Below are 17,302 nucleotides of genomic sequence, written 5' to 3'. Positions count from 1 at the left end.
GTACTGTGGAATGAGTAATGAATGGGAAGTGTGAGGATAGAGGAGAAATTCTGATAAAATTCAGTCATTGCAGGAGCCCGATTATACTATTGGTTTCATTCATTTACTTGAGTTTTCCAAAAAAAAAAAAAAAAAAAAACGTACTGAGCATCTACTTCTGGGCAAAGTATGGTAAAGGGAATCATTTCTCCCAAAAGAGCTGATGAGCCATGAGGAACTCTGCTTGTTGGGAGTTTCATCCTTTGTGTCCCATACTTAGTCCATAAGCAAAGGGTGGTGTGGGGATTATTGTCTCTGCAGGTGGGGGTTTCACATGTTGGAGGATTTCGGCATCTGGAAATGGATGAGAAATCCATATCTGACTGTAGATGTAGTGACTCTCTAGAGGCTGAGTTTCCTTTTTCTTTAGCCATTGATCTTATTTGGCTCAGGAAAAGGGGGCAGGGAACCTCATGAATCCTCTCCTAGGGAACTATAGGTAGCTTATTAGGAATGGCGATCATGCCAGTTTGCTGAACGTCGGTGGAGGGTACCCAGGGACCACTGAGAACCCTAGTTGATCCTTAACCTTTAACTCTAGAAAATCAGCAATACTGGGATCTCCGATGGTCTCTTTCTCCTCATTGGGCATCTTGACACAGTGTAAGAAACAGAAAAGGGGGTCATTTTATCCTGTAAATGCTGCCCTCTTGGTGGCAGTTGGACTCTACTTGCTTTGCAGGAAGCTCAGCTCCATCAGTTAATGATATTCCCCTTATCTTGGCACTGCAGCTGCTGAGAACCAGCCGTAGACCTCTGCTTGAGGGTCCTTCCTCTGAAGACATCACCAGTGTGTGGAGCCTGCCCCACACCCACCCCCTGCCAAACCACGGCCTTTACCTGTGTCTTCCGGTGTTTCCCGTGCGACCCATCCTGTGGGAGTGCCTCGTGGGCCGCCCCAGAGTTCACCCCACATTCAGCAGCGCCAATGGTGAAGATGACAAGATCCAAGACTTTCCAGGCGTATCTGCCCTCCTGCCACCGGACCTACAGCTGCATTCACTGCAGAGCCCACTTGGCCAATCATGATGAACTCATTTCCAAGGTACACATTCCCTGCAGGCCTTCTTACCTCCCCTGGGGGAGGGCACTTTCTGCCCCTAAGGTTGCCAAGGTTCACAAGCTCTCCCGAAGTGCCTAGGACATGTGTACTCTGTCTTCTGTACAGGGAGGGCTGATCCTCATGGCTTTCTCAGTCAACTGAGAAATAACGCTGAGTTGGAGAGAGAGGACTGGTTTAATTTGTTATTTTGGAAATTAGAAGTCACCCCTGTTGGAGGCTGTGGGGACTGGCGGCTTGCTGGCCGGAGGGGAGAGGAGCTGAGGAGGGATTGGAGCTCGCTTGGCTTAGGTTGGCAGATGAACACTGTGTGGAGTACTGCCTGCCTGGAAAGTGAATTCTAAGAAAGGCGATGGGGCCAGGATATCTTGTAGCAGGGGCTGTCAGCTGAGAAAAGAGACGATATTGCCTTCCAAGCCCCCAGGAAGGCTATGAGACCTTTGAATTACCAAAATGGGTGGCCCTTGGGGAGGACCAAAAGTGGCTTGGTGAAGAGCTGACTTATTGGCTTGTGGGGACCTTTAGGGCTTCTACATGAAGTAATACTGCATGACATTTGATCACAATCAGGAAAAAAAATGGAGCCCTGTTTTCCCAGAGTAGCCTTGACAACTGCTACCTAAAGGTGGGGTGGGGGAATTATTAAAGAATAAATAAACTCAACACCCCAGTTATGCAATCCAGGAACTGGCTCCTTCAGGCAGCATTCTCAGGGGAGCTACCTCCCTCCTGGTCCTGCATTCCCAGGGGAGGAGAAACAGGTTTTACTAGGCTGCATGACAAGGAGAAAGAGATCATGAGGGACTTTTCTCTTTAAAAAGCCTCCTTTCTTACAACCTGTACGACATGCCATTAAAGTAAAAAAAGAAACAGACGAACCTTTATGAGACCCAGACTGTTTAAAAAAAAAATGTTAGAGTTCTTGATCTGTTTACAAGAATTGCTAGAAAAGGTGGCATCACTTCCCCTGCCTCTGGCTCGATAGCCCAGCCAGAGAGGGATGAAGGATCAACAGTTATAGAACAGCCCCTTCCAGCTGGCCGACTTGACAGGAAGTGAGGAAGGCTGCGTGAACAGCCACATCTGTGGTAGTGGGAATTCTTAAATCAGGACTGAGGATGAACCTCCTCCTCCTAGGCCTATTCCAGGTTCTCAGATTACCGTGGAGCTTGGACCCTGGAGCTCTCAGAGTCCTGGCGTCCGGCCCACTTTCCCCACTAGACTTCTGCCAATTACTCTCCTTGATGCTATTTATGTTCCAGCCAGCCTATAGCTTCCTTCTCTATCACCTAACTCATCTTGTCTCAGATTCCTTGGATCTTTTGGGAACCCCTTGAGTCTGGAAGTTTAGATGTGGAGAGGCTGTTTCAGTGAGGGAAGACAGGAGTTAGTCCTCTTTGCTTTGGAAGAGTGCCTGCAAGCTTGTAGGGAAAACGTGAGTTGTCCTAGTTCTGAAAATCTACGCAGAAAGTGGAAGCCAAGACATTTTTTTAATACCAGAAAGAAGTGCTATGTATCATAAGAAAATGAGGTACCAGTAAAATGTATTTTAGCACCTTCTCTGTACTAAAAACTGCTACTTGACACTGTATAACTGTTATCTTACTTAACTCTCATAAGAAGCCTTCAGGGTAGGTGATGTTAGTCATTTTTTATATGGATGGAGAAATTGAGTCTCATAAAAGTTGTCCAAGAACTCAAATTGGAGGCTCAAAGAAGAGAGAGGAGTTACTTTGAGCATGTTCAAGAAGGATTTCTGGAAGAGGTGGTATTGAGCTGGACCGTGTAAGATGGATTTGGAGTGAATATGTGGAGATGGTAATGGCCTTCAATGCTCTGTCTTCTCTCTTTGGCCAAGTACACAGTCTTGATGATTGGGTAGGCCTAGTTTTCGAGTTAGGTCTGCTGCCAGTTCCTTGCTTTATGTTCCAACGACTTGGAACTAAGCAACATTCCCTGAACATACAGATAAGGGAATTCAGGACTCTGTGCCTCAGCCGAGAGCAGCCCCTTTTCTTCATTTTCTCTCTCCTAGGAGCTCTTAAACATCCCTTTCCACCTGGGGTCATTTCCTACTAGCTTTGTATCTCTGGGTCGGAACCTGACCTAGGCAAGAGCTCAATAAATGATCAAATAAACGGATGGATGAAGCTCGTGCCTTGGGATAAGACAAGTGATGAGCTAAAAAGACTTTGTTGGCCTCATATCCTCTTTCTTGCCCCTTTTGGGGCAGAAAGGCTTATTCACAAATCCAGGCCAAAGTCAGCACAGGCTTCGGTTTCATTGGTTACCACTGTTGCACAGATGGGGTGCATTAGAGCTTGATGATTTAAAGAGTTGGGTTAAATGCCTGGCTGTGGGGAAAGAGTGAGGAAACTATGGCTGGCATTGCACAAAGATTCCTTTATTTCGCTCCACAGCTCCCCCCCCCCCCCCCCGGCATTAAATAATCTATAGATTCTTATGCAGGTCTGCTTAACCGAAAGATCATTAACCCAGCCCCCTCCTTGGAAAAGGGGCCTTTCTTTTCATTTCGTTTCTCTCTTCCATTTAAGAAAGTTCAGGAAAAGAATGTTTCTCCTGTTCTCCCCTCTTGACATAATCTCCTGTGTGGTTTCAGAATCCACCCGGTGGGAGCGAGCAAGCTGGGAAACAGATAACTGGAACGGTGGTGTAATTAAACGATACTTTGTACTTGTAATGGAGCCTTTCGTCTGGAAGCTTGACATTTCCATTGTTTGGTCTTAAAAAAACGGAAAAACAACAACAAAAAAACCTCGAGTCTGCCTTCATTATGGAGAAGGCAACACAAAGGTCTAGAAAACTACAGCTCTGAGTATGTGGCTAGCAGAGAACTGGGAACAGAATTGGGGCTTCAGGCTCCCTTCCTGTCAGAGTGGCTAAGACCACATGGAAATGTGTGGTTGTCGAGACTTCAACAATTAGGAAGAATCTGCACTTTCCCAGCTTGCTGTAGATCCCTAGAGGCTTAGTTGCCTGCAATCAACTGTCCAATCTCCGAGTCTCAGTTTCTAACTAATAAAACGAGTGAGAAGAGTATTTGCTGTTTCTAGTGCCTCGTAGCCAGCACTTGTGTGCTTACTCTTGTGCCATGGCCATGCAGTCCTTTGTGGTAGGTGTGCCTTACTTGGTGGGGGTGGGGAGCAAGCTTACCTCATTGGGTTGTTATAAGGCTGGATGAGATCATAGACATATGGGTGGTTTGCAAATCAAAGCTCTGTGTAAGTGTGAAGTAGTCCCTTTGCTTCTCTTGGCCTCCTTGTCCAGAAAAAAAAAAAAAGAGAAGAAAAAAAGGCAACGGTTGGGGTGGAAGGGATTTAGTTTAGCCAAGATAGTTTCACTGTAGAACCTGGAGCACAGGAGTTGGATATAAGAGGAAAAGGCAATAGAAGAAATAGTCAGCAAAGTTGTGCATGCCTGCAGAAAAGCAGCAGCATTTGCTCTGTAGGACGGTGGTAGAGGGTAGGTGGGGAACTCTTTGAATCGATGACAGAACTATCTACAGAATGTGCTGAGGCATCCTACAGTTTCTTTCTTGGGGGTGTTGTGGTCCAAGTGCTGGAGTGTTTGCATGCAGAGGTATTTTGAGTGGGCACAGGGAATTGCTCACACTGTTGTTTCTTACTTAATGATGCAAGCCCCAGGATAAAAATATACCTTGGTTATAAAATAATAGTTTCAATTACAGTAGTTAGTTGTCCTGAATGAGAACAATCTAAATGCTCATTTCAGTGGATACTGTTACGGAAACCTAGTTCTTTACAAAGCTTTTCCATGAAAATTCCTATCTAGTTCTTACTGCTCCTCCCTTCTGCCGACTTTCTGATGGCATTGTGGAGCAGGCCACTTGGCAATGGGGAATTGGATTAATCTGTCACGATCCCACTTTAGGGATGATAGCTTCATTCCAAGGCACAGGTTGCTCTAGTGTGCTGGGTCCTTGGAGGGAAGGGATTGTAGGAGCCTGTAGAGTGGGTGGCCAAACTAATTAAGTTATTTCTACGTTAAATCTTCAGGTCAGATTTTCTGGTGGGGACAAATAGAAAATTTCCAGAATTACAGGTCATCTAGTCCAGCCCCTCTTCATGAGGAAGCAGGCGGCCCATGGGTAAACTCAGTGACCAGACTGAAGTTACACAGCCTCAGAGCCAGGCATATCTACTTCATACCCCTCAACTGCACTCTGTGTGAAGATCTCTGGCTTGACTCGTTTGTGAGAGCTGGGTCTCCTGAAGTGGGTGCTTTTAGGAGGCAGGTTCTCTTATTTCTCTATGGGGTTCCATTGGGCTTACAGTGATGGCATTTTGGTTTTCCCTTCCTGCCTGGACATTAGATGAAGCATCGCTTTGAAAACAGTGGCAGGAAGATGCTTTGAAGCCTTGTATTAACCTAGTAGCTGCTGAAAGGCCCACTCTGCCCTCGGGTTCCCACCTCTGCTTCTGAGCATTAGTGTTCTACACCAGTGATTCTCAGAAAGACTTGTACCCCCAACATAGCAGCTTAGAGGTAGTGGACTTGGAGGGGGTGCTGGTATGGAGGTACAGAGATCTCTCCCATCCTGTCTACTCTGTCAGGGATTTGTTCCTCTAATTCCTGCAGCCCACCAGCTTGCCTTTAGTACACAATAAAACTACCTCTCCAAAATATTAATTCAATGATTTGTGTCCTGAAAATTTCATGTAGAAAATACAGGACCAGGATTGCTAAAAATCTACTAATTTCTTTTTCTCTAGGAACCCTGGGAAATGTTATGAGCATTGGATTATATTAGTAGTGTTAGTTACTGGGAGGTTACATCAAGTAGAATAAGTCATATTCTGACGTATTCATGTATAATAAAAGGTGTCAGATAATTCTCTGAGCTTACCTAAATTGCAAATTATATTTTTGAGTTCTGATTTTATTGATTTTTGTTATCCAATGGATATATGCCAATGATTTTAACAAAAACCATAATTCAATAAAATTAGTATTTCTAGTCTAGCAAGACAAAAACAGATTGTATGTAAACCTATAGATGTCTATCTCATAAAAAGTGAACTTTCTGTTTGTAAAATAGTGGGACCCAGGCTTTTACCAGAGCGGTTGATGAGCTTTCAGCAACAAAAGGTTGAGAACAACCCACACAATAGTAGCTGCCTTTGTTGCTTTTGCAGTGTTTGCAAACCATTGTTGAATGTTTGTCAGTGTTTCCTAAAGAGCATTTCTGAAGTACAGCAAAGGCTGCAGTGATAAATTATGGAAGAGTTTCAACATAAGCCAATAAGCCCCGTTGAAAAACACATTCAATCAATTTAGCTTCTGTAAAGAAATCACATATCTAACTTAAAAGTACTTACCTTTCCATAACTATTTGACCTTTGAAAGTCCTGATCTCCTATCAATGAAGTAGTAGTTCTGGAGCAGTGTGTAAGAGCTTTCTGTTGACCGCCCCCCACCCCAGGAAGTGGGGGGGGGGCGGCAGATGAACCAAGTCTGTACAGAAAATCTCCAAACGTAGGGATATCATTAGATTCCAGTGTTTCTTTGTGAAAAGAAACCATTTGGAGTGTATAAAATATAATATTGTGTCTTTCTTCCACGGGGACAGAGATTGAATCAATTCAGGGTTATATCAGCCGTAAATTAGGGTGGGATAATTTGTACAGCATAATTTTTCAAAGATGAGACCACCATAACGGGATCTCAGAAGCCTCTGGTGTATGTGGGTGATGGCAGTGGAGCTTTTTTGTCTCATTGGCCCTGTTCTGTCACTGCACAAAAACTAAGCATGTTCTCTGTGTGAGTGGATAGCACTGTACTAGATATTATGATATTACCCTTAAAGATTTTATGCTCAAGGAACTTGGACTGTAGTTGGGGAGATAATAGGTTCATAAGTCATCCTTTCTTGAAGTTTATACCTCACTTTATGTTTTTTTCAAAGCATGTCCCCATTAGCCTGCGAACTACTTGAGAAGATGCGTATGATGTTTCTGTGTCTCTAGCAACAGCCGCAGCTCCTAAATACCAGTAGCTTTTCAGTGAATATCTAAGTGAATGACTATTAGTACTTGAAGATAGAGACAGATCTCAGGGTGTCTTAATCTGGGGTCCATGGACTACCTTCAAGGGATCCCTGAAATTGTATGTTTAATTCTATGTGCATGTTTATTTTTCTTGGGAGGGTTCCATAGCTTTTATCATGTTCTCAAAAAGCTTGTTGGTCAAAAAAAACCTTTAAGATCCATCTGTCTAAAAACTGAAGTTCTGGGAAGACTTGAAAGAAGTGACATTGATATATGCCTTGAAGCAAGAACCTACACAGGTGGAAATGGATGGAGTTGGGCCAGTAAAAAGAGCAGCATAAATAAAGAAAAGGAGGCAGGAAGTGTGCAAGGAGCAGTCATTCCTTTGGATTAGATATTGAGGAATTGCGTGCCAACAGATTGAAAGGGTAGGTTGAAGCCAGATTGTTGGAAGAATAGAAGTTCAGACTTTATCTTGCTGGCAGTTGGGTACTACTGAAGACTAATGACATGAACAGAGTTTTGCTCTGGGATAGTGAAGTTTTGTGGTCTGGCAGCTAAATGGAGAAACTAGAGCATATGCACTGCAGTGGTTTGAAGGTGTTCTGAGCATGTGGTGATCAGTAGATACTTGATGACTACTGCTTGGAAAGAAATACAGACATTCTGGGGTTTTAAAATATTCTATCATTTATCGCCATGAACGAGAGAAATTAAATTCAGGAAGGTGATACTCTGGATAGAAAGCAGACCTGTCTCGCAGTGCTGCCTGTTCCCTGTGAAAATTAATCTGGGCACAAGTAGAATTGCTCACCAATTTGTTATCAAAGGAGCTGCCAGGGACCAGGTCTGGTGAATCATCTGTGTTTTTTACTGCAGGCAGCTGGAATACACAACGGTGGTCAATGTGATCCTTTCTATATGGTTGCTTTAAATACCAAAAGGAAATGTTGAGTAGAGCTGTGAAAATTTAACTCTGTGGTTTGTAAGTGCTCATAAGGTTCCAATCATACGATTGGTTTGCACATTAGTGTCTCAGTCTCAGCATTCAGTTAGGACCTTGGTGATTGCAGGCTTGTGTTCTAATCAGAATCCAAATAAACTCTTTTCAATAGGGTGTTCTTTCTGGGAAGCCAGAAGTAGGTGCGGGACCTCTCCCTGTGTTTCTGTGTGAGCGCTGGCACTCCTTCCCTCTCTGGAATGGTGGAGCTGCACCATTGCTGGTGTGGCTGTTTGTATTTTGGGGCCTGACCAGAATCCACTGTCATTCACTGAGTTGTTCAGTTCAGTAATTTTTCTGGTGTGTTTGAAACAACATGCCAGGCCCTAGTCTGGATGCCAGGGATAGGGAGATCAAGCCAATATGATTTCTGTATCTTTGGGGAACATGGGAATGAAGGGCTCGTGGTAGAGGGGAGAAGAGGGTTTCAGATGAGTTTGTGTTGGTGTCATTAAAAACACAGGATGAAAATCTACACTGCTGCTATTAACTGTTCTTTATTGAACATCTCCTGTGTGCTAGAGACTTCTTTAGACAGTTTCCTTATTCCATCACTTACTTTGCAGCGTCCCTTCAAGGTGGGGCTATAGGTTATCAAGAATTAGAGTGGGACACAGACCCAGGTAGCTCCTTTTGGCATCGACTATTTTCTGGTCTCTCTCAGTAATAGTGATGGTAAATCCTACCCCATCTTCCCTCCTATCATTTTTTTTTTTTTTCTGAAGAGTTCTCTTTTCTTTCTTTATTCAATTTCTACCTGTTCTTAAAGACTAGCTTGAGTGTTTTCTAGGATGTCTCCTAGACTATAGGATTCTCTCCCTCCACTGAACATCTATAGAACTCACTGCCTAGTTGTTCATTTGGCAATTAACAGTTACTGTCTTGTAATAATATGGTCTGTGTTATTGTGGTCACATGTACGTTTTATTTATAATTGTCTTGTTTCCTAACGAGATTCTAATAGACTCTCAGAACGTTAGAACTGGAGGGGCCTTTGAACGCGGTTTTTCTAGTTCTATTCCTTGTTTTACAGATGGGGAAACCAAGGCCCAGAGTAACTGAATGCCTCTTGACTTGTACTTTACCACCTCCTCCCTATCACACCACCCACCGCCTTGCATATAATGGGTGCCTGTAAATGCTGGAGGCAGCCCTGGGGTGGGGGAGAGGGCTGGCAGTTGGGAGAAAGAAAGCATCAAGCTGTGTGATCTTGGGCAAGACTGTTCTCTCTGGCTCTCTTTTCTCTTCACCCTCTGGAATGAGGCATCAGATTAAACTGACTTTAAAGGTTCCTTCCACCTCCCCCATATTCTGATTCTAATATAGCAGCAAAAGATGATATAAGGCAGCATAGCTTAGTGGTTAACTGTAACCTCTGAGTCAGAATATTCACTAAGTTCAAACCCTGGCTTCTTCACTTAATATTTATGCAAGTTAAGTAACCATTCTGTGTCTTAAAACCCTTATAGGGAAAATGGGAATAATATCAATATTAGATACCTGATAGGAATTTTGTGGAAATTGAAGGAGGTAATCAGTATACAGTACCCATGACAGTACCTGGCATGGTAAAGGCTGAGTAAGTGCTGGAGCTGTTGTTGTCTATGACTACTCATGAAGCAAAATAAAACAGAAAGTGGCACTCGGACATACCCAGGTCCTGGCACCCATGACTGTCTTGGTGTATTTGCTCTGTCCTTTTTTGAGAGACTCAGCTTTTGCCCTTTAGCTGTACGGCTGGTCTGAGCCTCTAGGGCCTTGAATCTCTTGTTCCTTATCATTCCAAAGGGACCAGCAGGTCTCTGGAGGTAATTAGATCACAGCAGCAGCCTTTGCCTGCCTTCTGGGGCCTTACCTGAAAGCAGCTGCAGGCCTCTCGAGAATTTAAGAGGAAAAATCTACCCCTGTCCCCCTTTCCTTCTGTTCTGTCAGGTAGTTGGTTATTTTGCCTCTGACCTCACATCAACGGGTTACAGAGACCTCAGCCTACTGTGACAATAGCAGCCCTGGCAGCTGGAAGAGATTTCGGGGCGTGGGCGTTGGAGCTGTATAGCTAAGAATTGCCTCTCAGTTTGGTTCAATCTGATGGTCCACAGTGGTGGTGGGGCGAGCTTCCTTTGAAAGAAGGCATTTTCCTTATCTTTAAAAAATAAAACCAAAAAAGAAGCTCTGATACCTTTGTTTCCAAAGCACTCAGCCTGTGGAGGGGAGGGTTTGACCTGGTGACCCAGAATGTTGTCTCAGGTCAGGGCTGCTGGGCCAAAGAGAGCTTTAGCTCTCTGCTTCTCCACCTCCCTTGCCTATTGCTGATGGCTGGACAGTGACTCAGGAAAGGAGGGGGAGGGGAGGAAAGGAGGCGACAGCTCCACCAGCTGCTGCTAAAAACATCTAATCAGTTTCAAAACTCCCTCCCTCCAGACCACAGTGATGTCAAGAGGCAGAGCAGGTGACAGTGGCTCACTCTCCCCGTTGCCTCACTCCCAACACCTTCCGGTCTTTTGAAGGGGCAACTAATGATTGTCGAAAGTTATATTATCTATCTTTGGGGACCAAGGAACTCCTTTTGCACCCAGGTAGGGCTGGTTCCATTAAGAAGAACATGCACTGTCACTTCAACTCTCCAACAGATAAATGAGGGGACAGAAAAGCATTTCCTTGCCAAAACAGAAGATCCCAGAGTGCACCCTCCTGCACTAAGTTCTATCATTTGTTCTACATTTAATGAGCTCCCTAACATGTTAGGTAGGTATTGGGGATACGGTGGCAAACAGATGTATGCCTAGCCCTCACCTAGCTTGTACTCAGTGCCTTTTAGTTACTGAAAAGCCCACTGTCTGAAGGAGCAGCTGATAGCAGCAGTAGAAGTGGGGATCTCCATCCTCACCCTGGAACCTGGGTTTGTCAGGTGCAGCAGAGAAGCCAATATTCCCATATTGCTTTCCATCCCCCTCACTTGTTTTTCATGAGATGCTCAAATGTGTACAGCTTTTCCGCTGATTATCCCTGAACTGTCCCGTCGTGTCAACCTCAGCTAGCCCAGCCTAGTGAAACTGCCAGCTGGGCTCTTGCAGCTCGAAGTGGCCAGTGAATGAGACCCACTGTTCTCTGATGTGTCTTTGGAGGAATGTCTGTTCAGCACCAGGCTCCTCACCCTTGGGTGATGGCTGCTTTGTTTACTTTCTGAGCTGGTTCCTCCCCTTTTGATGTTGAATGTTCTAAATGACAGGTAGGGCTCTGAAGTGTCCTTTAAGGTTCATCTCAGAAAAATTCGCCCAGGAAACCTAAGGAGAGAGGAGCAAGAGAAACCAGATTTTCTGCAGCTCCTTTAGTTGTAAGTCCCCGTATATCTGTGGGGGAGGAGAGTTCTTCCCTGTTTGTCTCTGTCTCTGTTAAAACAACAGGCCAGTCTGCCTGCCCCGGGCTCTGTGGGGGCAGGTGCTGGGTAAATACACAAGGAAGGAAAGCCGATAAGATATGGTCTGACAAATCTAGGTCACCAGGCTGCTGCTAGGCACCTGTGTGACTGGTCACCTTGAAACTGACAGGAGGGAGGACGGACTTTTGTTCAGGCCACAGACTGGCCAACTTCCCTTGCCTTTGTTTGTTTATTCAACAAATATTTCTTAAGCACTATTATATTCTAGGCCTGTGCTAGGTGTTTTAGGCCCCTGTGTGTCTCCCTTAGGCAAAAGCTCCTGGTTCCCAGGGCTATAACTAGTGCTAAAAAAAGAAATGATGTCATGCAAAAGCCAGTTGGTCCTCTAACTTCCCCAGTGGGGGCACCCAGTCTTTTGGTAGTTGGAGGAGCTGCTGGGAGTCTTAATTCCCTGTTCCTTCAGCTAGATCAGGGGTTGGCAAAACTTTTCTGCAAAGGCCACATAATAAGTATTTTAGGCATTGCTGGCCATATGGTCTCAGCCACTCAGTTCTGCAGCCACAGAGGAGAATATATAAACAAACGAGCATGGCTATGTTCCAGTAAAACTATTGATAAAACAGGTGAGAAGCCCAGTTTAGTCCTTGTATATTATTTGTTCACCCCTAGGCTGGATAGTTGGAATGAATGTTGGGGAAATGGGTTTATGTGATTTCAGGAGGAATCCCAAATCAATAGGTAGCTACATTTGGTATGGATAGTATGGGAGTTAAAGCACTGTGTTCATTGACAAGGTCTTATTGACACTGCACTGCCAATTCAGCTGCAGAGGGCATTGCACTTCACAGGCCAGACTTCAGCCTCAGCCACCTCACACCCACGGTTCCCCACCAAGGTGACGAAGCCAGGTAGTGCACGTAGTTTCATACAATCTAAACACTAATGGGACAACAATATGGGTCCTTGCTGATGGAGAATCAGTGGCATTATTTTAAAAGCCCTGAATTAGGAGTCAAGCCTCCTCTGCTGTAGGTCTGGCTCTGCCACTAACTGTTCATTGTGGCCTTGGATAAGTGACTCAACCTTTCTGACCATTCAGCATATATTGCGTACTACTGTGTGAGGCACTGGGGATACACAAATAGACAAAACAAAATTCTTGCCCTTAAGGAGCTTATGATCTAGCAGGGAAGATCAAAATAAAAAGTGAAACCCAGGTTTTGAGTGGGCGATTGTTCAGGATGCTATAGGGGCAAAGAGCAGGAAGAACGTTTGCTAAGTGAACAAGAAAGGGGACTTCGTTCCGAATAGAGACAGGAAAACATTTTAGAGGAGATCAAGCCCAGGGAACTACAGGTAAGGGATGGAAAGAGCATGTGAGAGGGAATCAAGAGGTCAGCAGGGGTAGATCATGGAGCCCAGAAGCCCAGCTCAGGAGTTTTGACTTTATTCTGTGTTCTGTGGGGCATCACTAATGGTTTTCAGCAAGGGGTGATAGCATTTGATTCAGATTGGACTCAACTTCTCCCCAGCTTCTGTAAACTGTATATCCATGGGCTTTTGTGTGAACAGGAGTGTCGATGCTATGTAAAGTTAATAAGCATGATAATTAACCAGCGTTCGTAAGTAATAACCAGTTTCTTCCTGGTGATGCTTTCAGCTAAACAGCAACAAGATAGATCATTGGCCAACACCAAGTACCTATAGCTGTGAGAAGAGGATCTCTCAGAGTTCCTCGGGACCTGGGTTTCCTGGTTTGCTGTGTAAGGCACTCCCTCTCGTGTGACCCTCCTGACTTCTTGAGGCTCACTGAGTCATCATAAGCTGGCAGTTGCAGCTCTGCTTTTATATATTTTTCTGTTACTTTAATGGGAGAACTGAATTGCAGAATTCAGATGGTGTAGTTTTGAGGTTTGGGACAGGGCAAATTGAAAATGGCAGCGAGGGAGATGGTGGGGGATGCAGATAAGTGGCTTCTGCAGTCTTCACGTATTTTAGGGCCTGCCTGAGAATAAATGGGGATTCTTGGGTAGTGATTCCCGAATCTGACAGCATATCAGAATAAACTGGGATGAAAAGGCTGATCTCCAAGTCCTGCCTGCAGAGATTCCTATTCTATAGGTCCGAATGTAACTGGGAATTAGGGCCCTGACTAGGGGAATGAAATAAGTTACTTAGGACAGGGGACCCCAAGCCCCCTGTCCTGGTCTGTGGCCTGTTAGGAAGCAGGCAGTACAGCAGGAGGTGAGCTGTGGGTAAGCAAGCGAAGCTTCATCTATTTGCAGCCACTCCCCAGCACTAGCATCACCACCTCGGCTGTACCTCAGATCATCAGGCGTTAGATTCTCACAGAGGCACCCAGGCCCTGGTGCCAAAAAGGTTGGGGACCACTAACCTAGGACACAAGATCTAAGGAGGTATGCACCCTTATAGTTGTACAAGTGCAAAGACAGCACCTCATAGTGGGTGCCTCCTTAAATGTTGTGTTCTGGTTTTCTGGCTGGCCTCACCCTTATCTGAGCTCTGCTGGGGACCTGTGTTTTTAACAAGCATCCCTCCTATCCACCTGAGACCCTGATGTAGTTATTACTAGTATTGGGAGCCACTGCTCTAGGACAGATGTATTCAGTACTTGGAAAATAGCGAGACATGCTGTCCCTACCTTTCACTAACTACCATCTAGCCCTTGTCACTCCCTGAAGGCCCAAAGGGTGTTTTTGACTAACATTTATTTGGAAAAGGGAAACAGCTCTTTAGAGACATCCTTCTAATAATGATAACAATAGTCTTCATTTAACTGAATGTTTACTAAATGCCAGGTACTGTACGGGGCACTTTTTATGTGACTCATTTTCTGTCTTGTACCAACCCAGAGAGAGATGTGCTACTCTTGTTCCCATTTTCAGATGAAGAAAGTAAAGCTTGGGGAAATTGAGTTGATTAAGAGGACTCAGCTAGGAAATGGTAGAACCAGAATTGGAATTCCGGCAGGACCCCCATCCAGCCAGTGCCACTGAGTACTCTCTACCACCTGCTCGATTTCTTGCTGTGAGTTAGCAGCCCAGCCCAGCGCAGCCCAGCGCAGCCCAACGCAGCCTCTTTCCTGGTCCTTCCCAGGCTGTCTGCCTGGCTCTGAAATCTCTAGGTAACTCCCTCTTCTGGGAGTTTTACACTCGGGCCAAACATTGGACCCCCAGTTTCCTCTGGGTGCGTATGGATTTTTTAAAAATAGGGTTCCCTGACCCATAGCACAATGGCCAACGGGAGGGGGTGGAAGAGCACAGGTGACCCTCAGCAGGGGCAGAAGAACAGTTACTCTTCCTTGTTTACTGATTAAACTCTCTTTGCTCCTGAAACCAGAAAGAAGAGGAGCTCAATAGTTAGCAGGGCTCAGAACCCTAATTAATTTGTGGTCCAACTGGGTCAGAGGGAAAGACCTGTTCAGTGGACCTTTCCCCCCTCCCCCCCAGGGACATGTGTGCCTAGCTGACTAGAGCAGAGTTCCATGGCACTGAGGGAGAGGTTCCAGCCCCTCCCCTGGGGTGAGGTGGGGGAGGGGGGAGGGGAGTTATATGGGCTGTGAAGCACATGTCTGCCTCTTCAGTCCCTTCCTCCCTGGCCCTCTGGCTGGGTTCCTGCTGGTGTTAAGTTGCCCCAAATACCCGGTCTCTTATTTCACATCCTCAGGCAAAGATCCCACAGCCAAGGTGCCCTTTCAGCTTAGCTTTCCCATGGCCTGCTCACTGATAGATAAGCTTCTAAGAAGAGGGAAGAGGGAGGGTGGAGAGGTGGGTAAAACCCGGAGCAGACCCCTTTGTCCCTTTGTCATGGGGCATAGTGGGTCCTAAGGCTCCCCAGTATTATGTTTGACAGGGTGGTGGCTAGCTGCCTAGCCCCAGTTCTTTATTGGCAGATGGAACTTGACTTGGCTGAGCCACAATTGAACATATGCTTAGGCTTTACCTTAGAGTGGAAATTGGAGGCTGAAAGTTTGCAAGTGTCAAGAGACAAGGAAACTCTGTGTTCAGTGTGTGGGCTGGGAGAATGCACGGGCTCTGGAGCCAGACTCTGTTTCTGTATAATCTGCCATGGCTGTGCCAGACTCCCTGTCCAGACCGCGCAGAGATGTTTCGTTCCTTGGGCTGGGTGGAACTGAGACATGAGTGCTGCTGTGTGTCGGGAGGGGGACGAAGCCAGTGGACAGAATGTTCTTGTGCTTGGATGGATCACCCACAGCCCAGGCTGGGCCCCTGTGTGAACTGAGGTGAAACCTTTCTCCTTTCTTTAGCCAATCCATATCTTGAGTAACAAATTCACTGCCAGATGAACTGGTTTTAATTTACTTGTCTGAGGTGATATAAGGACTTAAAATAATAATAATAATAATAATAATAATAATAATAATAATAATAATAAAAAGTGACCAGGAAGTTTACACAGATAGCTCTGAGGAATGAATGTGTCCCCTGGACTTAAACTTCCACCTCCTCTCCTCTCTTCTCTGTCACTTGCAAGGAGAGCAAATACTTGGAACCTGGTTACAGGGATTATTACGTTATGTGGGTGCAGTTAGTTGATATTCCAAGCAGTCCTACATCATTTCCCCAAGAAGAGGTCCCCAGCCACAGCCTCCACAGTTCACCTTGTAGGGAGTGCCAGAGTGACAGAACCTAAGAACTAGGCCTCTGGATATTGGTTGGTATCCAGAATATATTGAAAACGATATCTGGAGTGTCCAGAGACTATTTTAAAATGTGTTTAGAAAGGGAGCAATTAAATGTTTGTCTTGAAATAAGGCTGGCCTGTGCATTCTCCCAGGAGCCCTTGCCTGAGGAAGATGATTAAAAATAGATCTGAGTAGCACTTCCTGCTTGGCAGATGGCTGATAGCAAACGCTAGGGCTTGCAACTGACCTTTCCTTTCTGAAATCTGCTCTGTGTTTCCATAATGCTAATTGAGTTCCTCTCAAGACCTAATCAAAGAGCTGGCTGCAACACACACTCTCACTCACACACACGCGTGCGCACGCACACACATACGGATTTCTGTCCTGGTTGGGCTTGGTTCATGGAGCAACTTAAAAGTGCTGGAATTTGCATGGAAACACCCACTCTGTGGTCCAACTGGCTGGTCCTTGTTCAAAAACGAACAAGTTCTGCTTTCAAATTTGCTGTCCAGCGCTGTGAAGGATCCCACACCCTCTCCACCCCCATCAGTAAAGAAAAATTAGAGAATAAGGGAGTGATAAGAGTGCCCTGTGTTTAGATGTGTGCACAATAGACAATGCTCACATTCACTTCAAGACAAAGTAGGTAGGTGTCTAAGAGAGGCAGAGGCTTCTTGATATTTGGCTTCTAGGAGTAGCTCTCTTCCCGTTGGTGGTTTTCTTTCCTCATAAAAACACGATATAAAGCATGATACTACTTGACAGTGCCCTGAGGCAGTATCACACTATGGAAGATATAAGATATTGTTTTTTATTATTATATGTAGCAGACATCTGGGACCAGTGCTGACTTTTCGTCAAGTTATTGTCCTCCCCTAAGAAGGAGATGAGGATATACATAGGCTATGCTTAGTCCTCGTTTTCTTCAACCTTACTTCCTCTTCAAGGAAAAACTTCTCTCCTGTATCACTCAGTGCCACCTAAGGTGCTCTCATTCTCTCCAGTCCACGCATGTTCTCAAAATTCTTCTAACATTCATAATGCATTATAGTGACATACATGATTTTCTACATATATTATGTATTTTAGTCCCATTTTCTAGTAGCTAGATTGTAAGCATCCCGAGGGCAGA

The 17,302-nt window shown here is 45.2% G+C and overlaps 1 protein-coding gene across 1 annotated transcript in view; it reads left to right on the top strand.

The window, feature by feature from the left end:
- The window catches only part of YPEL2 (yippee like 2), a 59,553-nt gene that overhangs the window by 17,005 nt on the left and 25,246 nt on the right, over window positions 1-17,302 (top strand). Inside the window, exon 2 of the mRNA XM_016123073.2 lies at window positions 772-1,084. Within this exon, the coding sequence (XP_015978559.1) occupies window positions 968-1,084 (117 nt within the window). The 5' untranslated portion in view covers window positions 772-967. The remainder of the gene's footprint in view (window positions 1-771; window positions 1,085-17,302) is intronic.

The sequence above is a fragment of the Rousettus aegyptiacus genome, unplaced genomic scaffold (assembly GCF_014176215.1).
Source record: "Rousettus aegyptiacus isolate mRouAeg1 unplaced genomic scaffold, mRouAeg1.p scaffold_m13_p_6, whole genome shotgun sequence".
Taxonomy (NCBI): domain Eukaryota; kingdom Metazoa; phylum Chordata; class Mammalia; order Chiroptera; family Pteropodidae; genus Rousettus; species Rousettus aegyptiacus.
The sequence above is the reverse complement of the archived record's forward strand: the minus strand, read 5'-3'. Positions and strand labels throughout refer to the sequence as shown.